The sequence below is a fragment of the Ambystoma mexicanum genome, chromosome 6q, assembly GCF_040938575.1.
Source record: "Ambystoma mexicanum isolate Mex_15411 chromosome 6q, UKY_AmexF1_1, whole genome shotgun sequence".
Classification (NCBI taxonomy): domain Eukaryota; kingdom Metazoa; phylum Chordata; class Amphibia; order Caudata; family Ambystomatidae; genus Ambystoma; species Ambystoma mexicanum.
The window spans coordinates 1,378,631,668-1,378,650,093 of record NC_090937.1 but is presented as its reverse complement, the minus strand read 5'-3'; the positions used below and the strand labels follow the sequence as shown (position 1 = coordinate 1,378,650,093).

Below are 18,426 nucleotides of genomic sequence, written 5' to 3'. Positions count from 1 at the left end.
TTCACGATCTCTATGATAATTTGATTTGCAAAAGAGCAGATGTCCCAAAAATTGGGTACATGTTAATACCTGTACTAGCTTATGCGGACAATAAAATTATATTAGCCAGAAGCCCACTAGCATTACAAATCTTAATTACTGAATATAGCAGGTTTATGAATCAATGTGCTCACCAGGTCAAAACTTTAAAATCTGATCTGCCATACTTGCATGTGTAAGTGGTAATAAAAAACCGAAGATACACAATGCATAATAATGACAAACCCATACCGAGAGTGACAGCCTTTGATTACATAGGAATCCACTTTTCAGAACGTCTAAATGGGGAAGAACACATAAACAAACAAACCACTAGAATCATTGGGGGGTGTTGCTAGATTTACTAAAATGTGCAAATCACAGCACATAGATATGATACTTAACGTATATGTTGCCAAATCTAAATCAATAGCCATATATGGAGTGACATTGTGCCACTTCTCCAATGTAACATTTAGACAAACTATAGTGAATTATTTTATCAAATAAATGCTTGGCGTTCCAGGATTGGCTGCAAACTATACAGCACATATAGAACCTGTCTAGTTTTTTTTTATAGAGGATGATCTTTGTTTAGAACCTGTGTTCGAATGCCTCTGGTCCAACCCCAGAGGTGATTTTGCTAGATTATTAATCTGTGGTATCCTAAACAAATCTGGAGGTAACACAATTCCATTGGTAAGGCACATAAGAGACCTATTAGGAAAGATTGTAGCACAACATTATTTTAGTCAGCTCTCTATTTTAGATCACACTATAATCCTTTGCCCTACAAAAATACTTAGCTCTTATGCACACGAAATGCGGGAAGCTAAATCATGAATCTGACAAATCACAAGCATTTGGTGGTTGCTTTGATTACTAGAAAATAACATTGTCATCCAATTACACATATGACAGAATGCCAATTAGTAGAACAAGATTTCTTTTAATGGCATTCCTCTAAAAGCTATTACAGCTCTTTGGACAGGCACACCAGAGGAAAAAACTGCCTGTGCTGTCCCAACCTATGCACAACTATGAGCAAAAACACTACCTAATTTGATGAGATGCTGGCCTTTTCCAATGCCTCCCTGCATTATGTTATTTACTAGGGATGAAACCAGAGTCATTAGTTGGGCACTACTTACATATCTCAAACAAGCTCTTAAAATTAGGAATCAATGGGGCTCATAACAAGTATGCCGGTCCGGAAACAATGATGCCGGTAAGCTTACTGGTACTGTTATTTCTGGACCGGCATACTACAGGTCTGCCTGCCGGAGCCGCTGTGCCTGACACGTCTGACCCTGCCGGGCACAGTGGCCACGGCAGGCAGACGGTCATGAAAGCACCGGCAGCGTTAGCAACGGTGCTGGTGCTTCCGTGGGCTTAACTCCCATAGAGTCCTAATTTATCAGCGCCCGATGTTCCGGCCCACCGCGGTTGTTGATTTGCATGTATTTCTTTTCATAGATGTTTTATATTATTGTATGTTTTTATGGAATTTCTATATTCTGAAATACACTTGAATTGACTTAATAAATATCTAGAAGATCCCAAAAACATTCCCTTAAATGAACAAGACTATCAGGGAAAGGAAAGCCTAAGAGTGCTAATGATATTTCAATAAATGTTAAAAATTCAAGATTCAGTTTAGGTTAGGAAACCCCATTCCGGTTACATGTAGTTGGTAGTACTAACCTCATTTCGAAGCATGATGTTAAATAATTTCCTTGACACAGCCACCACTGGTCATCAGGGATTTCAAAAGATGGTGGAGATTCTATGATAGAGTGTGTCTTGCCTAGCTCAGTTCCAATCAAATTCCCCCACTCATCGGGCCTTGAGAAATTCTATAACTATCTAGAAGATCCAGGAAACATTCCCTTAACTGAAAAAAACAGTTAGGGCATGAAAGATCTCTGAATCTTAAAGAAACGGAACATTTTCCAAATCGAGCTGGATCTTTGGTTAGAAAAACTCATTCTGGTTATAACAAGTGGGTGGTGCCTAACTCTTTTTGAAGCATAATGTGAAATCATGCCCATTATGCCACGAGCTGGGAACTGAGGATTTCAAAAGATGATGGAGCTCCTATGTGAGGTCCCTTACTGGTCACACCTGGATCAGGACCTGAATATATATTTATAAGGGTGTCTGGTGTGTGCTCAGTTCCAACCAAGTTCCCCCACAGAAAAGAGGAATGAAATTACCATGGTCTGATCTTCAGATCAATTTTATTGGGCAGTCATTCGTTCTATAGGGTAGGTAAGGAATAAGTATATGCTTACCATGATGAGCATCTTCACCAGATTAATCAAATGCCTCCCTCCTCCAAATAGCAAGGCAGAGACTGTAGATATGTTATTGATCAATCACATCCATTCTGGTTTAGGTCTTCTTCAAAGGATTGAGTCTGACCGGAAAGTCATTTCACCAGTGAGGTAATGACTAAGACATGAGAAATCCTTGGAGTCAAGCGAAGGTTGCATATCACCTACCACCCATCATATAGCATGGGTAGGGATGTGAGGTGGTGTAAAAATCTAATTAAACAATGGTGGGGATTTTCAAGATGCTTGTGGTGGATTCTTGACCCAGATGGAACTTGCGATCACCACTAGTCCTGATGGCTTTGAGGTCTAGCCCTACTTCTGCAACTACGACTGGTAGAGAAATGGTCTTGCCTGAACATCTGTTGTACCAGATAATGAAACAGACATTTCTAAATGCCTCTGCCACTAATGAATATGAGGAAACCTAACCCATGCATCTCAAACGCGCCTTTACCTATACGCAGAGGAACCTGGAGAAGGCTGCAATGATTATGAAGTCCTACTATGATATGAGGACTTTCAGACGGGAATATGAAGGAATACGAGGGACGGTATCAAATGTACCTTTATAATAAATCAAGATACAAAAAGGGGAACAGACAGAGGAACAGTGGGTCCATGTGAAGACCAGTCATCCCGAACCGCCGTGATTCGGAATGAAGTACCATGTCCTCCTCCTGATAAGAAGACCTCTGAATAAAAATGGTAAGAATTAATGCTTCTATGAAAAGATGAATGCTTGTGTACTGTTTAATAAAACAAACAGATATGTTTAGTTATATTTGCAGCATTTGATGAAGATATTGGAGTAAAAAGCAGTATGTATAAGGGACTATGCACAGTAAAAATGTCAACATGTTCTACTAAACAGCCTTTCTAATCCTATCTCTTAGTTAAATAATGTGGATATTCCTTATAGCCTGTGAGATTGAGAGAGAGTAAGGAAGGGTGTAAACTTCTCGCTCCAATGAAAGCGGTGTTTAGAAATATATTCTCTTGACATCATGGTGATTGAATGCGTGTCTGCCACCTCCTAGGGAAATTGTCACAGGATGGTTAATGAGGGACACCTTAAAAACTTTGTGGCCTGGGCCATAGGTTCCTTTTGTGGCCGCCTTCACTGAACTATAGAAATTAAGGAATCCAGAATATCTGGTTGCTCCACCCTCGTCACAACCGTAGCAAATAGCTTGATATGCTGCCTTGCAGCGATCATAATGTGCATGGCTACTCCCTTTCAACCCCCTTGCCCTCTTCATTCTTGCTGTAATCAGAATAATCAGGAAGTTGCATTTCAAGTCAACTTTAGCGATCCATACTGAGGGTATTTGTGTTCTAACATAGGTACAGGACACTACTTCCTCAATAGTATCCACGTGGAAGGTATACAGGCAGTAGGAAAAAATGCACAACACAGATCATATGACAATATAGCCCAGAACAGACGGAGGACCCAGATTAGGAGCCTCCCAGAATGCAAAGGTGTTCAAGCATGAATAGGGGAGACCAAGTGGAAGCAAGGAGAAAGCTACACATAACATAGCATAGATAGTTGATGCAGATTAGAAGCTACCAGGAATGTGTCCATATCCAGACAGACTGAGATTACAAGAGGAACATGGTTTTCAAAAGGTGTTGTCATTAGGGATCCAAGAAACAAGTGGCTGTGGTGTGCAATATATCAGTGCTTGCTATTTTTATATGTGAAGCAATACTAGCCAGTGAAAGCACGAGTGAGGCTTTTTTGAAGATTCTACACAGAATATTAATGACTCTGAAGGGCTGACAATTTTAAAAGGTTAAGGGACTGGCAATTTTGATAGGTTAGGCAATACTAGATTAAACGAGATACATTGGTTATTAAGTGAAGCAGGGATGTGCACCAACCTGCAGTTTCTGCATTTTACCACTTTCTTTACAAGTTCTCATTATAAGCAAGGTGTAATTATTTGTTAAGGTTTAACTTTCATGAATGAAAATAATCCCATAAAACGGACTTAGAAAGTACACAAATCACATAACGCATATGCAGGGTTTTTACTCCTTTCATTAACGTTACAGCTCTATTGAACATGAGCAACTATATGCTCTGTACTGGGAGTAATCATATTTAGATAACTGCCCATTCTGCTTGCACCTCCTGTTCTGTAGAGTCCTATGGGGTCTCTAATTTCTCCTGGCAGGTTTTCATGATCATAGTGTCCACAGACATAGTTGTAAACATTTGGAAGAACAACTTACCACAAATCCAGTCAATTAGATAAAAGTTGTGATCTGAGTGATTACTGACTTACGGGCAAATGTGAAGCAATGGAAGATGACGTCCTCCTTCATCGCTCACCATTTCCGACTGCCCATCAGGAAACCCCTTAACGTGCTTGAGCCCCTGTATTCAAATTTGTCAAGTAAATGTTTCAGTTTACACCATTTCGCCAGGTTTACCCATGTGGTACATTTGAACATCACACCCTATTCGCCACTCTTGTGGAGCCTGTAAAATCACATGATGTGGCTTTTCTGCTTTTAAACCCCAGAGAGTCCATGTAGTCAAACTGTAGCTGACGGTTTAATATTGCCTCTCAATGTGAATTAGTATGTGCCGAATTACCTCATCACCGGTGAGGATAGCAATGTACTCACAGGGCAACATTTGAGAGAGGAACCACATCCCATAATCGCAAATTATGTTCGCATCTTATAAAATGGCCCCCAGGAATTGCACAACAATTACCCCTTTCAATGCTGGCACTCAGGAAGCATCCTCAATGCTGCCAAAGAGCAGGGTACCAATATTTGATGATTGACACTTACCCACTTGCAGGGATATCCGGCTTCACATTGCCAGTCTCTACAAGTCCAGTTTTACCAGTGCCCGAATGCTTTCCAACAAACCACTGCAGGCTCTTTATATAAAACCCCACAATCTCGATTTTATCTCCACACTCGAAGCTCATTTCTTCAGGGGCCTCGCTCACATAATCAACCACAGCAACACACGAGCCCACAGCTGCAAGACAAAATGGTGGCATTCAGTGCAATTTGAACATTTAGGATTTTCCTCAACAGCAAAACAAACCAAAATCAAGGAGTTAAGTGCCTACGTTCTGTGAGCTTACACCTGCCCACCTTTAACAAATCTTACTGCTTATTAAAATATTTTAATCATATCAGTGCTTCGATTTTCTATGGTTATCAGTCATGTAACGCGTTCTGTCATTGGCTGATAAATCTAGGTTTTACGCAATTATATGATACTTCTATGGAGCAAAAATGCAAGCTTTTCATGTAATCACCGCCTACCCATGATGCCTTGCTCTTCCCCGAAGATGAACTTACAGTAAATGCTACATGGTGGTGCTGTGGCATGTGTGGTCTCTCAATTGAAATGCACAATTCAGTTTTGGACTCCATAAATATGAATGTATTTAAAATAAGTTGAATTTACAAATCCGTACAGGAAACACTATGCCAAAGTTGAATCTTCTGCACATAAATTGTAGATGGACAAAGTAGCATAGAAGTCATCATCGCAGAATACAAACCACATGCCCTTGTCAAGTAAAAGCCCCATTAGCCACGTAGTCATCATATAGACGCTGCAGCCTCACAAGCCACAGTGATGTGACCATTGCCACATGCAGACACAATCGCCCAAGTACTGCCATCTTATTCTAGTTGAAGCCTGATATGCTAGCTACATAGCTCAGTTTGTTTTGGAAACTTAACTGAATCACTTACGGTGAACTCAATTTGCAAAGTTAGGGAAAGGTCCAGTGAGGTAAAGTGATTGCCATAGAATCACACGTTAGTCAAGTGGAGAAGTTGGGACTTGTGCCTATTTCACTGACTCCAATTTACCCTTACTCCCACTTTAGACGCAATTGCATTCAGTGGATAAAAAACAGATAATTCCCCTTGCCTGTCCTATGCATACTTGTAAATATGTATATTTTTAAACTGTTTACCACTGCATCTGTCGCAACTGCTTTAACCTATGTACACACTGTAATTATTGTACAGCACTGTAACCAAGCTGAGAATAACCCTGCTGCTCCTGCGCCCTTATACCTTTAGGTCTGGCGCGCAATATAAATGAACAAACAAACAAACAAACCCTTGCAGACCGCATATCCCAGGTTTCATTTTACACCAACATACAAAAATGTTTGCGTTGTGCGTTTTTCATGCGCAGACAATTGTCTAAATGAAAACGAAAATGTAAAACACCTGTTCATTGAAAGCTGTTGGGTGAAACAAGAATGATTTATTGTGATGACATGCAGCAGGAAGACAATAAGCGGTAATCACTTAAATCACTGAGCTAGCACCACCCATTTCTAAATACTGCATAAGGTCAATTTCCTAAATGTACAACAGTGCATAGATTTACGTTTTTTGCACAGTTTACACTTTTACAATGAAGAGTCACACATAAGCCATAAACCATCACATTTAAGGATACTGCAAACACAGAGATGACAGAAATACACAGAAAATGTATACATAGGACTACAAAGATCAACAAATACCACGGCAGGTTTTATTGTGGAAAATGTTACCTTATGCAAATGTACAAAGCATACTAACCGACCTTCAGGAATGAATTGTTGCAGTAGCTCCCTGTGTACAAGTCATTATTTTAAAAAGGGTGAATGTTACTAAACATACTTACAGGCCGATTCATGGAATTAATGTGCGCCGAAAAAACGGCGAACGCGTGCGAAAACGTGCGATTCGCAATGAAATAGCGAAAATCGCAGTGCAAGTGCGATTATCGCACAGAAAACAATCGCACATCAATTCATGGAAGTCCGTGCACGCGCGAAATGTGGGATGTGCGCTGAAAAAGTGCGCGGCGCACGCTGGCGCACAGGTCATCGAAAGCCGTGCGATAAGGCCACAGCGAATTCGCACATAGCGCGGCGCACATAACAAAAGTAACCGTAACACGGGGCGTCACACGCAGAATGGGGAACAACTCGTGAAAATGTGGGCGTCACGGGGGAAGTACAGGAGGCAAGTGCGCAGAACGCCCACACGCTCGCCTACAACAGGTATTCATGGAATCGAATAGGGAAAAACAGCGCACGGCCAAAGACGCGCACAGGCCCATACATGTCAGCCACACGAAAGCAGGCGGTAGCGTCCCTGCGCAGGAAAAAAATGTGCGCCAAAGTCCTACACGCGCGAGAAGGCCCACACGCGATCGGGCCTGGGGGAGCGTGTGCGTGTATTTCAGGGGTGCGCGAGAAGTTCCACACGCGAATGGCCTGGGCGTGTGTATTCCAGAGGTGCGCGAGAAGTTCCACACACGATCGGGTCTGGGGGAGCGTGTGCGTGTGTTTCAGAGGTGCGCGAGAAGTTCCACACGCGATTGGGCTGCGTGCAGGCATTTCAGGGGTGCGCGGGAAGTTTCACACGCGATTGGGCTGCGTGCGGGTATTTCAGGAGTGTGCGCAAAGTTTTACACGCGATCTGGCCTGGGGGAGCGTGTGCGTGTATTTCAGGGGTGCGCGTGAAGTTCCACACGCGATTGGCCTGGGCGCGTGTATTTCAGGGGTGCGCGAGAAGTTTCTCACACGCGATTGGCCTGGGCGCGTGTATTTCAGGGGCTTGCGGGTGTTTTCACATGCGATCGGGCCTGGGGGAGCGGGGTACGTGTATTCCAGGGGCTCGCGGGTGTTTTCACACGCGATCGGGCCTGGGGGAGCGGGGTACGTGTATTTCAGGGGCTCGCGGGTGTTTTCACACGCGATCGGGCGTGGGGGAGCGGGGTACGTGTATTTCAGGGGCTCGCGGGTGTTTTCACAAGCTATCGGGCCTGGGGGAGCGGGGTACGTGTATTCCAGGGGCTTGCGGGTGTTTTCACACGCTATCGGGCTTGGGGGAGCGGGGTACGTGCATTTCAGGGGCTCGCGGGTGTTTTTACACGCGATCGGGCCTGGGGGAGCAGGACGCATGTATTTCTGAGGTGCGCAAGAAGTTCCACACACGATTTGCCTGGGCGCGTGTATTTCAGGGGTGCGCGAGAAGTTCCACACGCGATTGGCCTGTGTACGCGATTCCATTGGACCAAAGGCCCTGACAGCGCAGGCGCGTCTGTGACGTGACACGCGCGGGCATGTCCCTGTACCCGGGGGAATGTTACAAGACCAAAAACTGCACGTCCGAGTGTCAGCCCGCGTAATTGGAGGATAGTGCCTCAGTGTGTATACGCGGAAGTGATGTTGGACGTGTGGTGCGGTTTAAAAGGTGTGTGTAGTACGTCATTTCCTTGTACGTGCTTCCCGTGGAGAGCGAGTGGGTGAAATCTGTACTTCTTGTCGGTTCACACGCGATTTACTTCACAGCGTTTCTTTTCTAGTTCGTACTCCCTGTTACCTCTGTCAGTATTTTTCTGATTTTCTCTTCGACCTGTTTCCTCAAACAGAGTTGACTTCTCCTTTTGTCCTGTCTCCTCAGACAGTGTACAATTCTTCTTTTGGCGGGGGTGTTGCCAACGCGCACACGCGCGTATTTTTCACGCTCTTTTCCCAGGCAGACAGTGAGTCGCGCACGTATTTACCAACTGTGCTAGCCCCGTGTGTAGCGTACCCCTTCAGAGGTCATTGTAGGCTGCGTGTGACACGCATACGTTCATTTTTGTGTTTCTGGGTGCCACAGCGTAGTGCAGGTTTCTTTTCCCACGCACGTGGTCTATGAGGGGTCGCGTGCACGTCATTTCCTGTTTTAGGGGTGCCTGTGCGTTGCATGACCCGTCATCTTTCCCCAGGGGTTCCATACAGCCTTGCTAGAGCACTTGGGTACGAATTCCATCTAGTACCCTACCTCTTTGACCCCCAATTGCCCAGGACAATTGTCCACTGCAACTCCCATACGCACAACTCCATCAGTGCCATGGCTGGGAGGCGAGCAAGTGGTAAGGGTGGCAAAGGTGGCCGAGCCTCAAGAGGTGGGCGTGGTGGGCGCGGTAGGGGACGTGGCCAGGATTTGCAGTCTCTCCCTAGCCCCCCACGTGTGGAGGACCAGCAGGGACACACATCCCCCCCCCATGGTTGAGGGAAACGTGGCTGACACCATCCCTGCTCAGCCCTTGTTGAACCGGCCCGTTGTGGCACCTGACCTAGCACAGGGTGACTCCTAGGCTGACTTCCAGGTCGCCAAGTCTAGGCCACGGGTGCCGGCGCAAGCCAGTGTCACCAGGCCACATGGTACAGGGGCAGCCATGTCATCTGCTGCCCCGAGTAGGCGGGGTGGGGAGGCTGCAGGGGCAGCTGCAGCTCCCTCCACCCCAGCTCTGACTCCCCCAGCAAGGACAGTGTTGGTCCCGGTACATCAGACTGAGGTTCCCCCTGCCATCATCACACTTCAGCTAATGCCTGCAGAAAGTCATGTGGTCAGTGTGCCATCGCACACTACTACTACACAGTCCACCGGTGCTCCTGCCTCTAGTGTCCAGAGCGGCGTAGGGCACTCCAGATCCCCATCACTCACAAAAAGAAAGAGGAAGAGTGCTCGTCCAGTACAGGCTGATGACCCCGACACGGCTACACGGTCCGGCACGCCAAGGAAGCCTAGCTTCAATGATGCCAAACTGGATGCACTTGTGCAGTGTGTGTCCGAACATGACGCCGAAATGTTGGTCACTTCAGGGTGTAGGATTACACCTGCTCGACATCAGGCACACTGGCAGTCCATCGCGGACAGCATAAGTGCCCTTGGGTTTATGAGGCGCAAAGCTGTTGAATGATACAAGCGCTGGAACGACCTTAAGCGTAGGGCTAAGAAAAAGCTGGCCTCAAGTCATGCCGCAACTCTGGTGACTGGAGGTGGGTCTCCACAAGAGGACATAGAACTCACTCTACATGAGCATGTTGCTGGGACCTACGTCACAGAGGAGCAGATCCAAGGTGTGGGAGAACTGCCAGATTACGAGGCATTGTCCGGTGAGTGTACATGCATGTGTGTGTGATCCATGTGTATGTTGTTTGTGGGAGGGGTTCTGGTTGAGTGCCAGGTCAGGGTGTGTGTGCCAGAGTGTTTTGGCCCACCCATGGGCTTCATCCAATGCATTTGGCGCCCTGGGATTTGGGTATTACAGTATCCCTTCTGGCCACAGTAGGCTTATTGCACTACATCGCGCGAGTTGCCCTTGAAGTGGCATCTTGCTACAACATTGTTCCATATTTAGCTGTGTTCATTCAGGCTGATTGTAGGAATTCACCTGGTTCTACTGCGCATCACTCTGCCCTATTGTCACATATATGGCATGCCTATGGTACATGCCATCTGTGTGTTGGCATGTGTCATGTATGTGTATTGGACATGCCACTCACAGGCCAATGTGTGATGGCAATGCTAGCCAGCATGCAGCTGATGTGTTGCTCTCCCATCTTGGTGTCATCAGTGTCTGACATTTTCCTCCTCTTCCAACTCATGGACAGTGCATGCATGGGAGGGTTATAGTCATGTGGGACATGTGTAAATCAAGTACTGGTACTGTAGCTTGTCTGGCCTAATAGCGTGCCATGGTGCTAATGCCTGTTCCCATTTTTTGTCTTTCATGTATTTTCAGAGGATGACGCACCTGATGCTGTTGAGGGAGAGGAGATGGTGCAGGCCCAGGAGGGATCTGAAGCACGACCAGGCACCAGTGGGGGACGTGGTTTGGTGGTGGGGGAGAGCCCTCTCTTGCTGCAGGCCATACTGTCCAGGGGTGTCCCTGGCTGCACCTCCCCAGAACACTTTTCAGGTGTTGATTCGGATGAGGCCTATGTGGATTCGCAGGTATGTGTTCATGGAAGGGATACTGTTCTGTCCGACCCACCTGCACCAGGGGTAGAGCCCACTATGGGGATGTCAGTGTTGGTAGGTGCGCCTGTGGTGGTTACGGATGCAGGGCCACACTCCGCAACATCTGATCCTGTCCTGGGCCAGCAGTTCAGAGGGGAAATGCAGTTCTGCAGCCTCAGGCAGTGCCGACACAGCAAGGCGCAGTTCGCCTTGCCCCAGACAGGTGTGGTGCCCGCCAACGCGGTGGCCGTCCGCCACCAGGCAATACCGCATGGGAGCAATCCATTTACGGTATGGCCAACCAACAGGCAGCATCATCCGAAATGATTGCGCAAGCCATGGAGAGGGTGGCCACTTCCATTGTCCCCCCAGAAAGGCAGATGGAGCTACTACAGCAGGCAACAGACTCCATTTGCCAATCAGTCAGGGAGGACATGTTGGCGTCCAACAGGGACAGACAGGCGGCCCTGGACAATCTGAGGGAATCAATTTCTATAGTTGCCCAGGGACAGAGGGAAGCCCTGAAGGGAGAGGTCCGGCACCTCAGGCAGACTCTTGTGGACCTTGAGGCTTCCACTGTCACCAGGACGGAACAGCTGCTGGAGCGCGTCACCCGTACGCTCTCAGCAGAGATGCAGGCAACTCGGGCGGAGGTCCGGGCAACACATCGGGTGTTGCATGGGGATCTCCGCACCATATCCCTCCAGAACGAGGCCTTCCAGACCCGCATGCTTGCTGCCATGGAGGACCAAACTAGGGCTTTGCGTGGGCTGCCTCCCATAGCACCACCACCTCCTGTGGCAGTAGCAGCAGGGGTTGAGGAGAGCAAATCCAGCAGTGAATCTCCCACTATTTAGTAGCCGTGCAGGCCATGAGCCCATGGAGGTGTTTTTTTTTCGCAACATTCATGCAGGTGGCTGTTGGTGGGCACCCTGTCCTCGGACCTCCTGGGTGGCCTCCCCCAGCCTCCCTGGCCCACACATGGCCATTTTTGATTTTTGATTTTTTGTTTCAGTGTGTTTGGGTTAGAAGCTTGGGTCCGTGGACACACACACCCCTCCTGCTTCCCGTTTCCATGGGCTTGCAAAGGGTGTGCCTGTCATGATCTCTGCTTCCAAAAGGTCAGGGTTTTCCCAACTCCCTTGGAAGCAGATCCATAACCCAGGTTCCAAGTGCCAACCAGTCCCAATTGGGATCTTTTGGACCCAGTCCTGGCGCCAGTGGCACCAGGCTCATAAATATGTCCAGTCCCAGCGCTGGAAGCGCCGGGCTCATAATGCTTGGGTGGACTTACCTGCAGCAGACCATGCTGCTTACTTGCCTGCCAGTTGAGCCTCTGATCCTCTTCTGTTTGGAACTACTTTTCCTGTTGGGTGGGGCAGGAGCCACTTCCTAGGTTCAGAACACTAGAACTCTTCTGGAAAGCAGGAACTCTTTTCTTACCTAGGCGTGGCTGTGGAAGGAGAGACCTAAGCACTACAGGAGGCTATTTAAACCACACCCGATGGATGAATCTTGCTTTGCGTTATTCTGCATCCTCTGCAGCAGAACGCTCATCGTGTCTTCTGCATCTGATCCTGGGCCTAAGGAAAAAGGCTTACCATCCTGAATCCAGTCTTCAGCAACACCTATAAAGAAAAGAAAGAACAGGTTAGCATTACGGTCTTCAGTGACAGCGCTTCACTTACCTGGTCCATCGGCTGTCACCAACGCCTCGCGCTGCATTCCGGCATCTGAAAGACAAAGGCTTACCTACTCTTCGTGCGCTCCGGAGGTCTTCGCACTGCATTCCGGCATCTGAAAGACAAAAGCTTACCAACTCTTCGCACGCTCCGGAGGCCTTTGGCGCTGCATCCCGCATCTGAAAGACAGAACAAGGTGCGTTTAAAGACATTGGGGAACTTTAATACTCATGTGCCATTACTCCTTTCCACATCTAACCCAGAGGGTATTCCGGCACCCTGCAGCCGCTCCGAACTTGTACCTGCAAAATAAAAAGACAGTTAGAGCGCATCATGAAGCAGGCAACAAGCGCTTACTTACGTGCTTCCAGGCGCTTCTATTCATCACACGGGCTCCATCTTCAATTCACTTCAGCTAGTCATCCGCCATCGCCGGAACCCTGCAAAACAAGAGACATCATTCCTAAAGACTTTTAAAGACATTAGAATTACTTGAAACTTACCGTTCGTGCAGTAAACGACGGACAGCAGTCCTCTGAAGTCAAGAGGCCTGCTCCCCTTATCCAGTGAAGAAACTGGTTACAGCACCCTGCCCCGAGGCAGATGGAGAGCACGGCGTTCACTTACCTAAGGTGAGAGCGTTAACCTTTGGGTTCTACAGGAGAAGAGGAAGAGGAGAGAGACATTCAATAACCCAGTTCATTAATCCCATATTTTCTATCTGCAGACATCTTACCCTTCGAGTCAGACATACAGTGCACAGAGGTCCAGCCCAAAGAGCCAGCCGTGTGTTACACATCACCTTTGATGATACGGTATACGCCCAGTCAAGACCGGCGCCTCTACGGGAATCAGGTGAGCGTTACAGTGCCCAAGTGACAGTGAATTACACAGTGACGTTGGACTCCCATGAGCTGTGTGGGCAGTCTGTAGTCAATACTGTATATACATTCCCAGTGCATATTGTTGTTGTATTGTGCACTGCATGGTGTATTGATGTGTGCTTGTGCATCCATGTCTCCCTCCTAATTTGCAGGTTCATTCCTCATGTCTTTACAAGGCCGTCCACTTTGGAGATGGAGCTCATGTTGTGAGCAGTGGACTTCCAGATGTGCGTGGCAACAACACTGTACAGTTGGAGGTGGTGGATGTGCTGGCATTCTCATGTTGTAAGACTACGTATCCTTTGCCTTAGTACTGTCATGTTTATGCTATGTCGATTGTATTGTGGTAAGTATTTGGTCATGTGTGTTGTTGTTTCTACATTTATGTGGGCATATTGTGTGTGGCCAGTTTCCATTAGGGACACTGTACTTTGTCACACGTGTCATGTTTGGGGGATGACTTTGTTTGCACTCACATGGCATGTCGTGCTTTGGTGTGTTGGGTGGCGGTGCTGGGGAGGGGTTGGGTGACATGGCACTGTTGTCATGTTGTGTCTTGCAAAGGGGTAATGATTTTAGCAGCATAGAAGTGTGTCTTTTGAAAACAGCATTGGTGGTGTTTGTGTAGGTAGGGAAGCACACAATGGAAAACTTCCAGATGTACAATCTCAGGCTGGTATGGTTGTGACAGTTGACTGTCCATTGACACATCATAATTGTCAGTTACAATCATCATTGATTGTCAGCAGGTATGTGCCAGGGCTGTGTGCACTCCACAGGGGTGTGATTTTATGTGAAGTAATTAGCCACGAGCTGCGTACGGGCTGCCTCACCCCGTGCCCTTTCCCCTCCCATGCGCAGTGGGCATGCATGTGGTTGGGGATGTGGGGGCACCACCATGTCCACGGCCAGGCCCCAGCGTGTTGCAACGTTGTGCAGGACACATGCTGCTACTATGATCCTGCACACTACTGGGGGAGCGTATAACAGCTGCCCGCCAGAACAGCCAAGGGAGCGGAAGCGTGACTTGAGAACTCCGAATGTGCGCTCCACGATGCCCCGGGTTGCAATGTGGGCTGTGTTGTATCTTACCTGGGGTGGTGTGGTGGGGTTCCGAATTGGCGTCATCATGTGGGTGCTGAGGTGCTGAGAGGGTAGGCACTGTCCCCTGGGGTGGTGGTGATGGGTATCATCAGTGGGGTTGTGACATTGCTCAGTATCTGACATGCATGCATACTCACCGAGCAGCCATGTATCGCCATGCCGCCCAGCTTCTATGTCCCGGTTTAGGGTAGACATTCTGTAGATGAAACTGTCGTGGGTGGAGCCTGGATAGTTGGCGTATACTGAGGTGATGATTCCCTTGGCATCACATACTACCTGGGCGTTGATGGAATGCCAGTGCTTGCGGTTTCTATAGATGTGCTCAGTTGCCCTGGGGGGACATAGAGCCACATGGGTGCAATCAATGGCACCTAGCACTTTGGGGAATTGTGCCACCCTGTAGAAATCCTGGGCAACAGCCTGCCTTTCTGCAGGTGTTCTGGGCAGGTATATGTGCCTGCGGACTGATGGGCGTGCAGTGATGATGGCCAAGACCTGGTGTAGGCAGCGTGACTGCGTGGCCTTTGACACCCCCCCACTATGGCACTTGTCCGCTGAAATGATCCAGTGGCCAGGAAGTGCAGTACATTGAGGACCTTCTCTTGGGAGCACAGGGTGGTTGATGTGAGGTCATCCTCCCACTCACTGACCAGGTCGAGTATTATGTGAGGTGGAAACCCGTACCTCCCATACACATGGTCATCAGGCATCCCAAAAAGGCTGGTTCTGGGTGTAAAAATTCTGGCCCGGACTATCCTCCTCCTCCTCCTGCGGTATCCCACGGCCACTGCTGCTAGGAACGGTATGTTCATCATGGCGTCTGAGCTTGTTTGTTGTTGCGTGCACTTTTATGCTGTGCGGATGGACGTACGCCTACTTCCTGCTGGCGTACGTGTTTCCGGATTGGCCACGTTCGTTTCCATGAATACGTGTTGTAGGCGAGCGTGTAAAACTTCCCGCGCAGCCCTGGAATACCCGCACCCAGCCCAATCTTGTGTGGAACTTCTCAGGCACCCCTGAAATACACGCACACGCTCCCCCAGGCCCGATCGCGTGTGAATCCACCCACGAGCCCCTGAAATACACGCGCCCAGGCCAATCGCGTGTGGAACTTCTCGCGCACCCCTGAAATACACGCACACGCTCCCCCAGGCCCGATCGCGTGTGAAACCACCCGCGAGCCGCTGAAATACACATGCCCAGGCCAATTGCGTGTGGAACTTCTCGCGCACCCCTGAAATACACGCACACGCTCCCCCAGGCCCGATCGCGTGTGAAACCACCCGCGAGCCCCTGAAATACACGCGCCCAGGCCAATCGCGTGTGGAACTTCTCGCGCACCCCTGAAATACACGCACACGCTCCCCCAGGCCCGATTGCGAGTGAAACCACCCGCAAGCCCCTGAAATACACGCACCCAGGCCAATCGCGTGTGGAACTTCTCGCGCACCCCTGAAATTCACGCACACGCTCCCCCAGGCCCGATCGCGTGTGAAACCACCCGCGAGCCCCTGAAATACACGCGCCCAGGCCAATCGCGTGTGGAACTTCTCACGCACCCCTGAAATACATGCTCCCCCAGGCCAGGTCGCGTGTGAAACTTCTCGCGCACTCGTGTTCCCGACACCCGTAATACGCGTTCCCCGCTTTGCGTTTGCTGTTTGCCAATCCGCTAAACTGGTACAGGGTTGGCGCAGCCCTTTGCGATGGTTTTGCGATCTTGATGGCTTTTCCTTGCGCGAGGGCGTTCTTGGGGGCGTAACTGGCGCTGCTGCAGGGTCGCTGCGCCACTCTGCGCCACGTCTGCTTTTGGAGGTGGGAATCCATGAATACGCTGTGCGCGGAAATTGATTTTATCGCACGCGGCTGGCGCAGACATTCGCACGGGCACGCTGTGCGCCAGCCGCGTGCGACACTTTTGAGAGGAATTACATGAATCGGCCTGTTAGTGTGCTGAAACCAAAGTGATTTATTTCACACCACCAGCGATTTTCACAGAGCAATAAACCACTCTCACATGCAAGTGTGAGATCCAGTAGTAGCAGTCATTTTCTTTATTTCAGCAGCAAAGCCATAAACGTACAAATATCACAAAACAAACGAAGCAGTAACATTTAAAATACACGATGGAATGAAAAGCAATAAGAAATCTTTAAAAGAGGGCAGATCAGACACAAACCATTTACAGACTAATAATAATAATTTTGCATTTATATAGCGCTACGAACCCTCAGGCATCTGAGCATTGCTTATTATTACCCACGGTGTGCGGTGCTCATTTATCAACCTCGGAACGATGAAAGGCTGAGTTTGGCCCTGCCAGGATTCGTACCTGCGTCAGCAGGATCTAGACAAATATCAAAGCTAGTGCTCTAATCGTTGTGCTATCGACCGGCTAAGTAAGGTTTTCTCAGACGCCAAGCATTTTTTTAAAAGTGCGATTGAATTTGGATCCCTGCACTATTTTGTGCACAAAAAGAATTCCAAAGCCTCCTTAGTAATTCTCAGGTTATACTTTTTATAGGTGAGGACAAGCCGCTTATAGTGCAAGTTCCTGTACTGAAGACATATACACAAGAAGTGTATAAAATCTTCCACTCCTTTCCCATAGATCCTACATGTAGGCGAATCACCTCTGGCCCAGGAGCTTACCACTGCTTCCAGTGGAAGTATCCCAAACCGCACCTTCAAAAACAGCGTTCTAGATACCTTATCATCAATATAAGATCAATATTTTTCTAAACCGAATGAGTATTTTAGTTTGATGTAATTCACTTTTATACCTACCAGGCTGATCTCTAAATTGTTAGCCTTATAATATTGATCTTTGTATCTCTGTTTGATACAATCTTTCTTTACCACATATTTTCGGGGTTCTGGGGTGAACATATAAGGAAGACCAAGTTTTCCACTTAAATTCTGCACATAGTTAACGCAAGGGAGAGCTTTAGCCCCTTTGTGCGCAAGCACATCAACGAGAGCTTTTTTATAAATTTGAAAACAATACAATAAGGGGCGTAACTTAACATCAAAGACAATCCCATCCAACCCCAGCTCTAATCTTAGAGGAAGGGGAGGTGCACTTCTTGGGAGAGAATAGAGATCCTTAAGTATGGCCATTTGCCTATGCTCATCCTACCAAGATAAGAGTGACCCCAAATCTCTGCACCATACAAAGCAGACACATTTGCGCAGGCTGTCAGGAACTCCAATGCTTGAGGTACTACATTACCACCATAATGGTGCATAAGGCTTTGCACTGCCCCCCTTGCCTTTTATAGTTAAGTGAAGACTTTTCAACCTGCTTCACCTATAGACCATGTTCGTCAAAACGAACCCCCAGATAGTCATAAAATTCAACTCTTTCAAGCAAACATGACCTTAAGCGAATTGGGGGAACGGGCTTCCCACATCTCTTTGACCAAAGCATAGCCTTGGTTTTGGTTAGATTAATTTCAAGGCCTAGCCTTGCTGATATTAGGTCAAACAGGTTTAACGCCTTCTGAACACCCACTCTCGTTTTACTGATCAAAACTGTATCATTAGCATACAGGCTGAAGAGTGTGGGGGCAATAACACAACACTGCATAACACCCTTAGAGACCG

The 18,426-nt window shown here is 47.9% G+C and overlaps 1 protein-coding gene across 1 annotated transcript in view; it reads right to left on the bottom strand.

Moving 5' to 3' along the window:
• Positions 1-18,426, bottom strand: part of SH3TC1 (SH3 domain and tetratricopeptide repeats 1) — a 493,452-nt gene that overhangs the window by 259,346 nt on the left and 215,680 nt on the right. Inside the window, exon 9 of the mRNA XM_069632025.1 lies at positions 5,169-5,364. Coding sequence (XP_069488126.1) covers positions 5,169-5,364 — 196 coding nt within the window. The remainder of the gene's footprint in view (positions 1-5,168; positions 5,365-18,426) is intronic.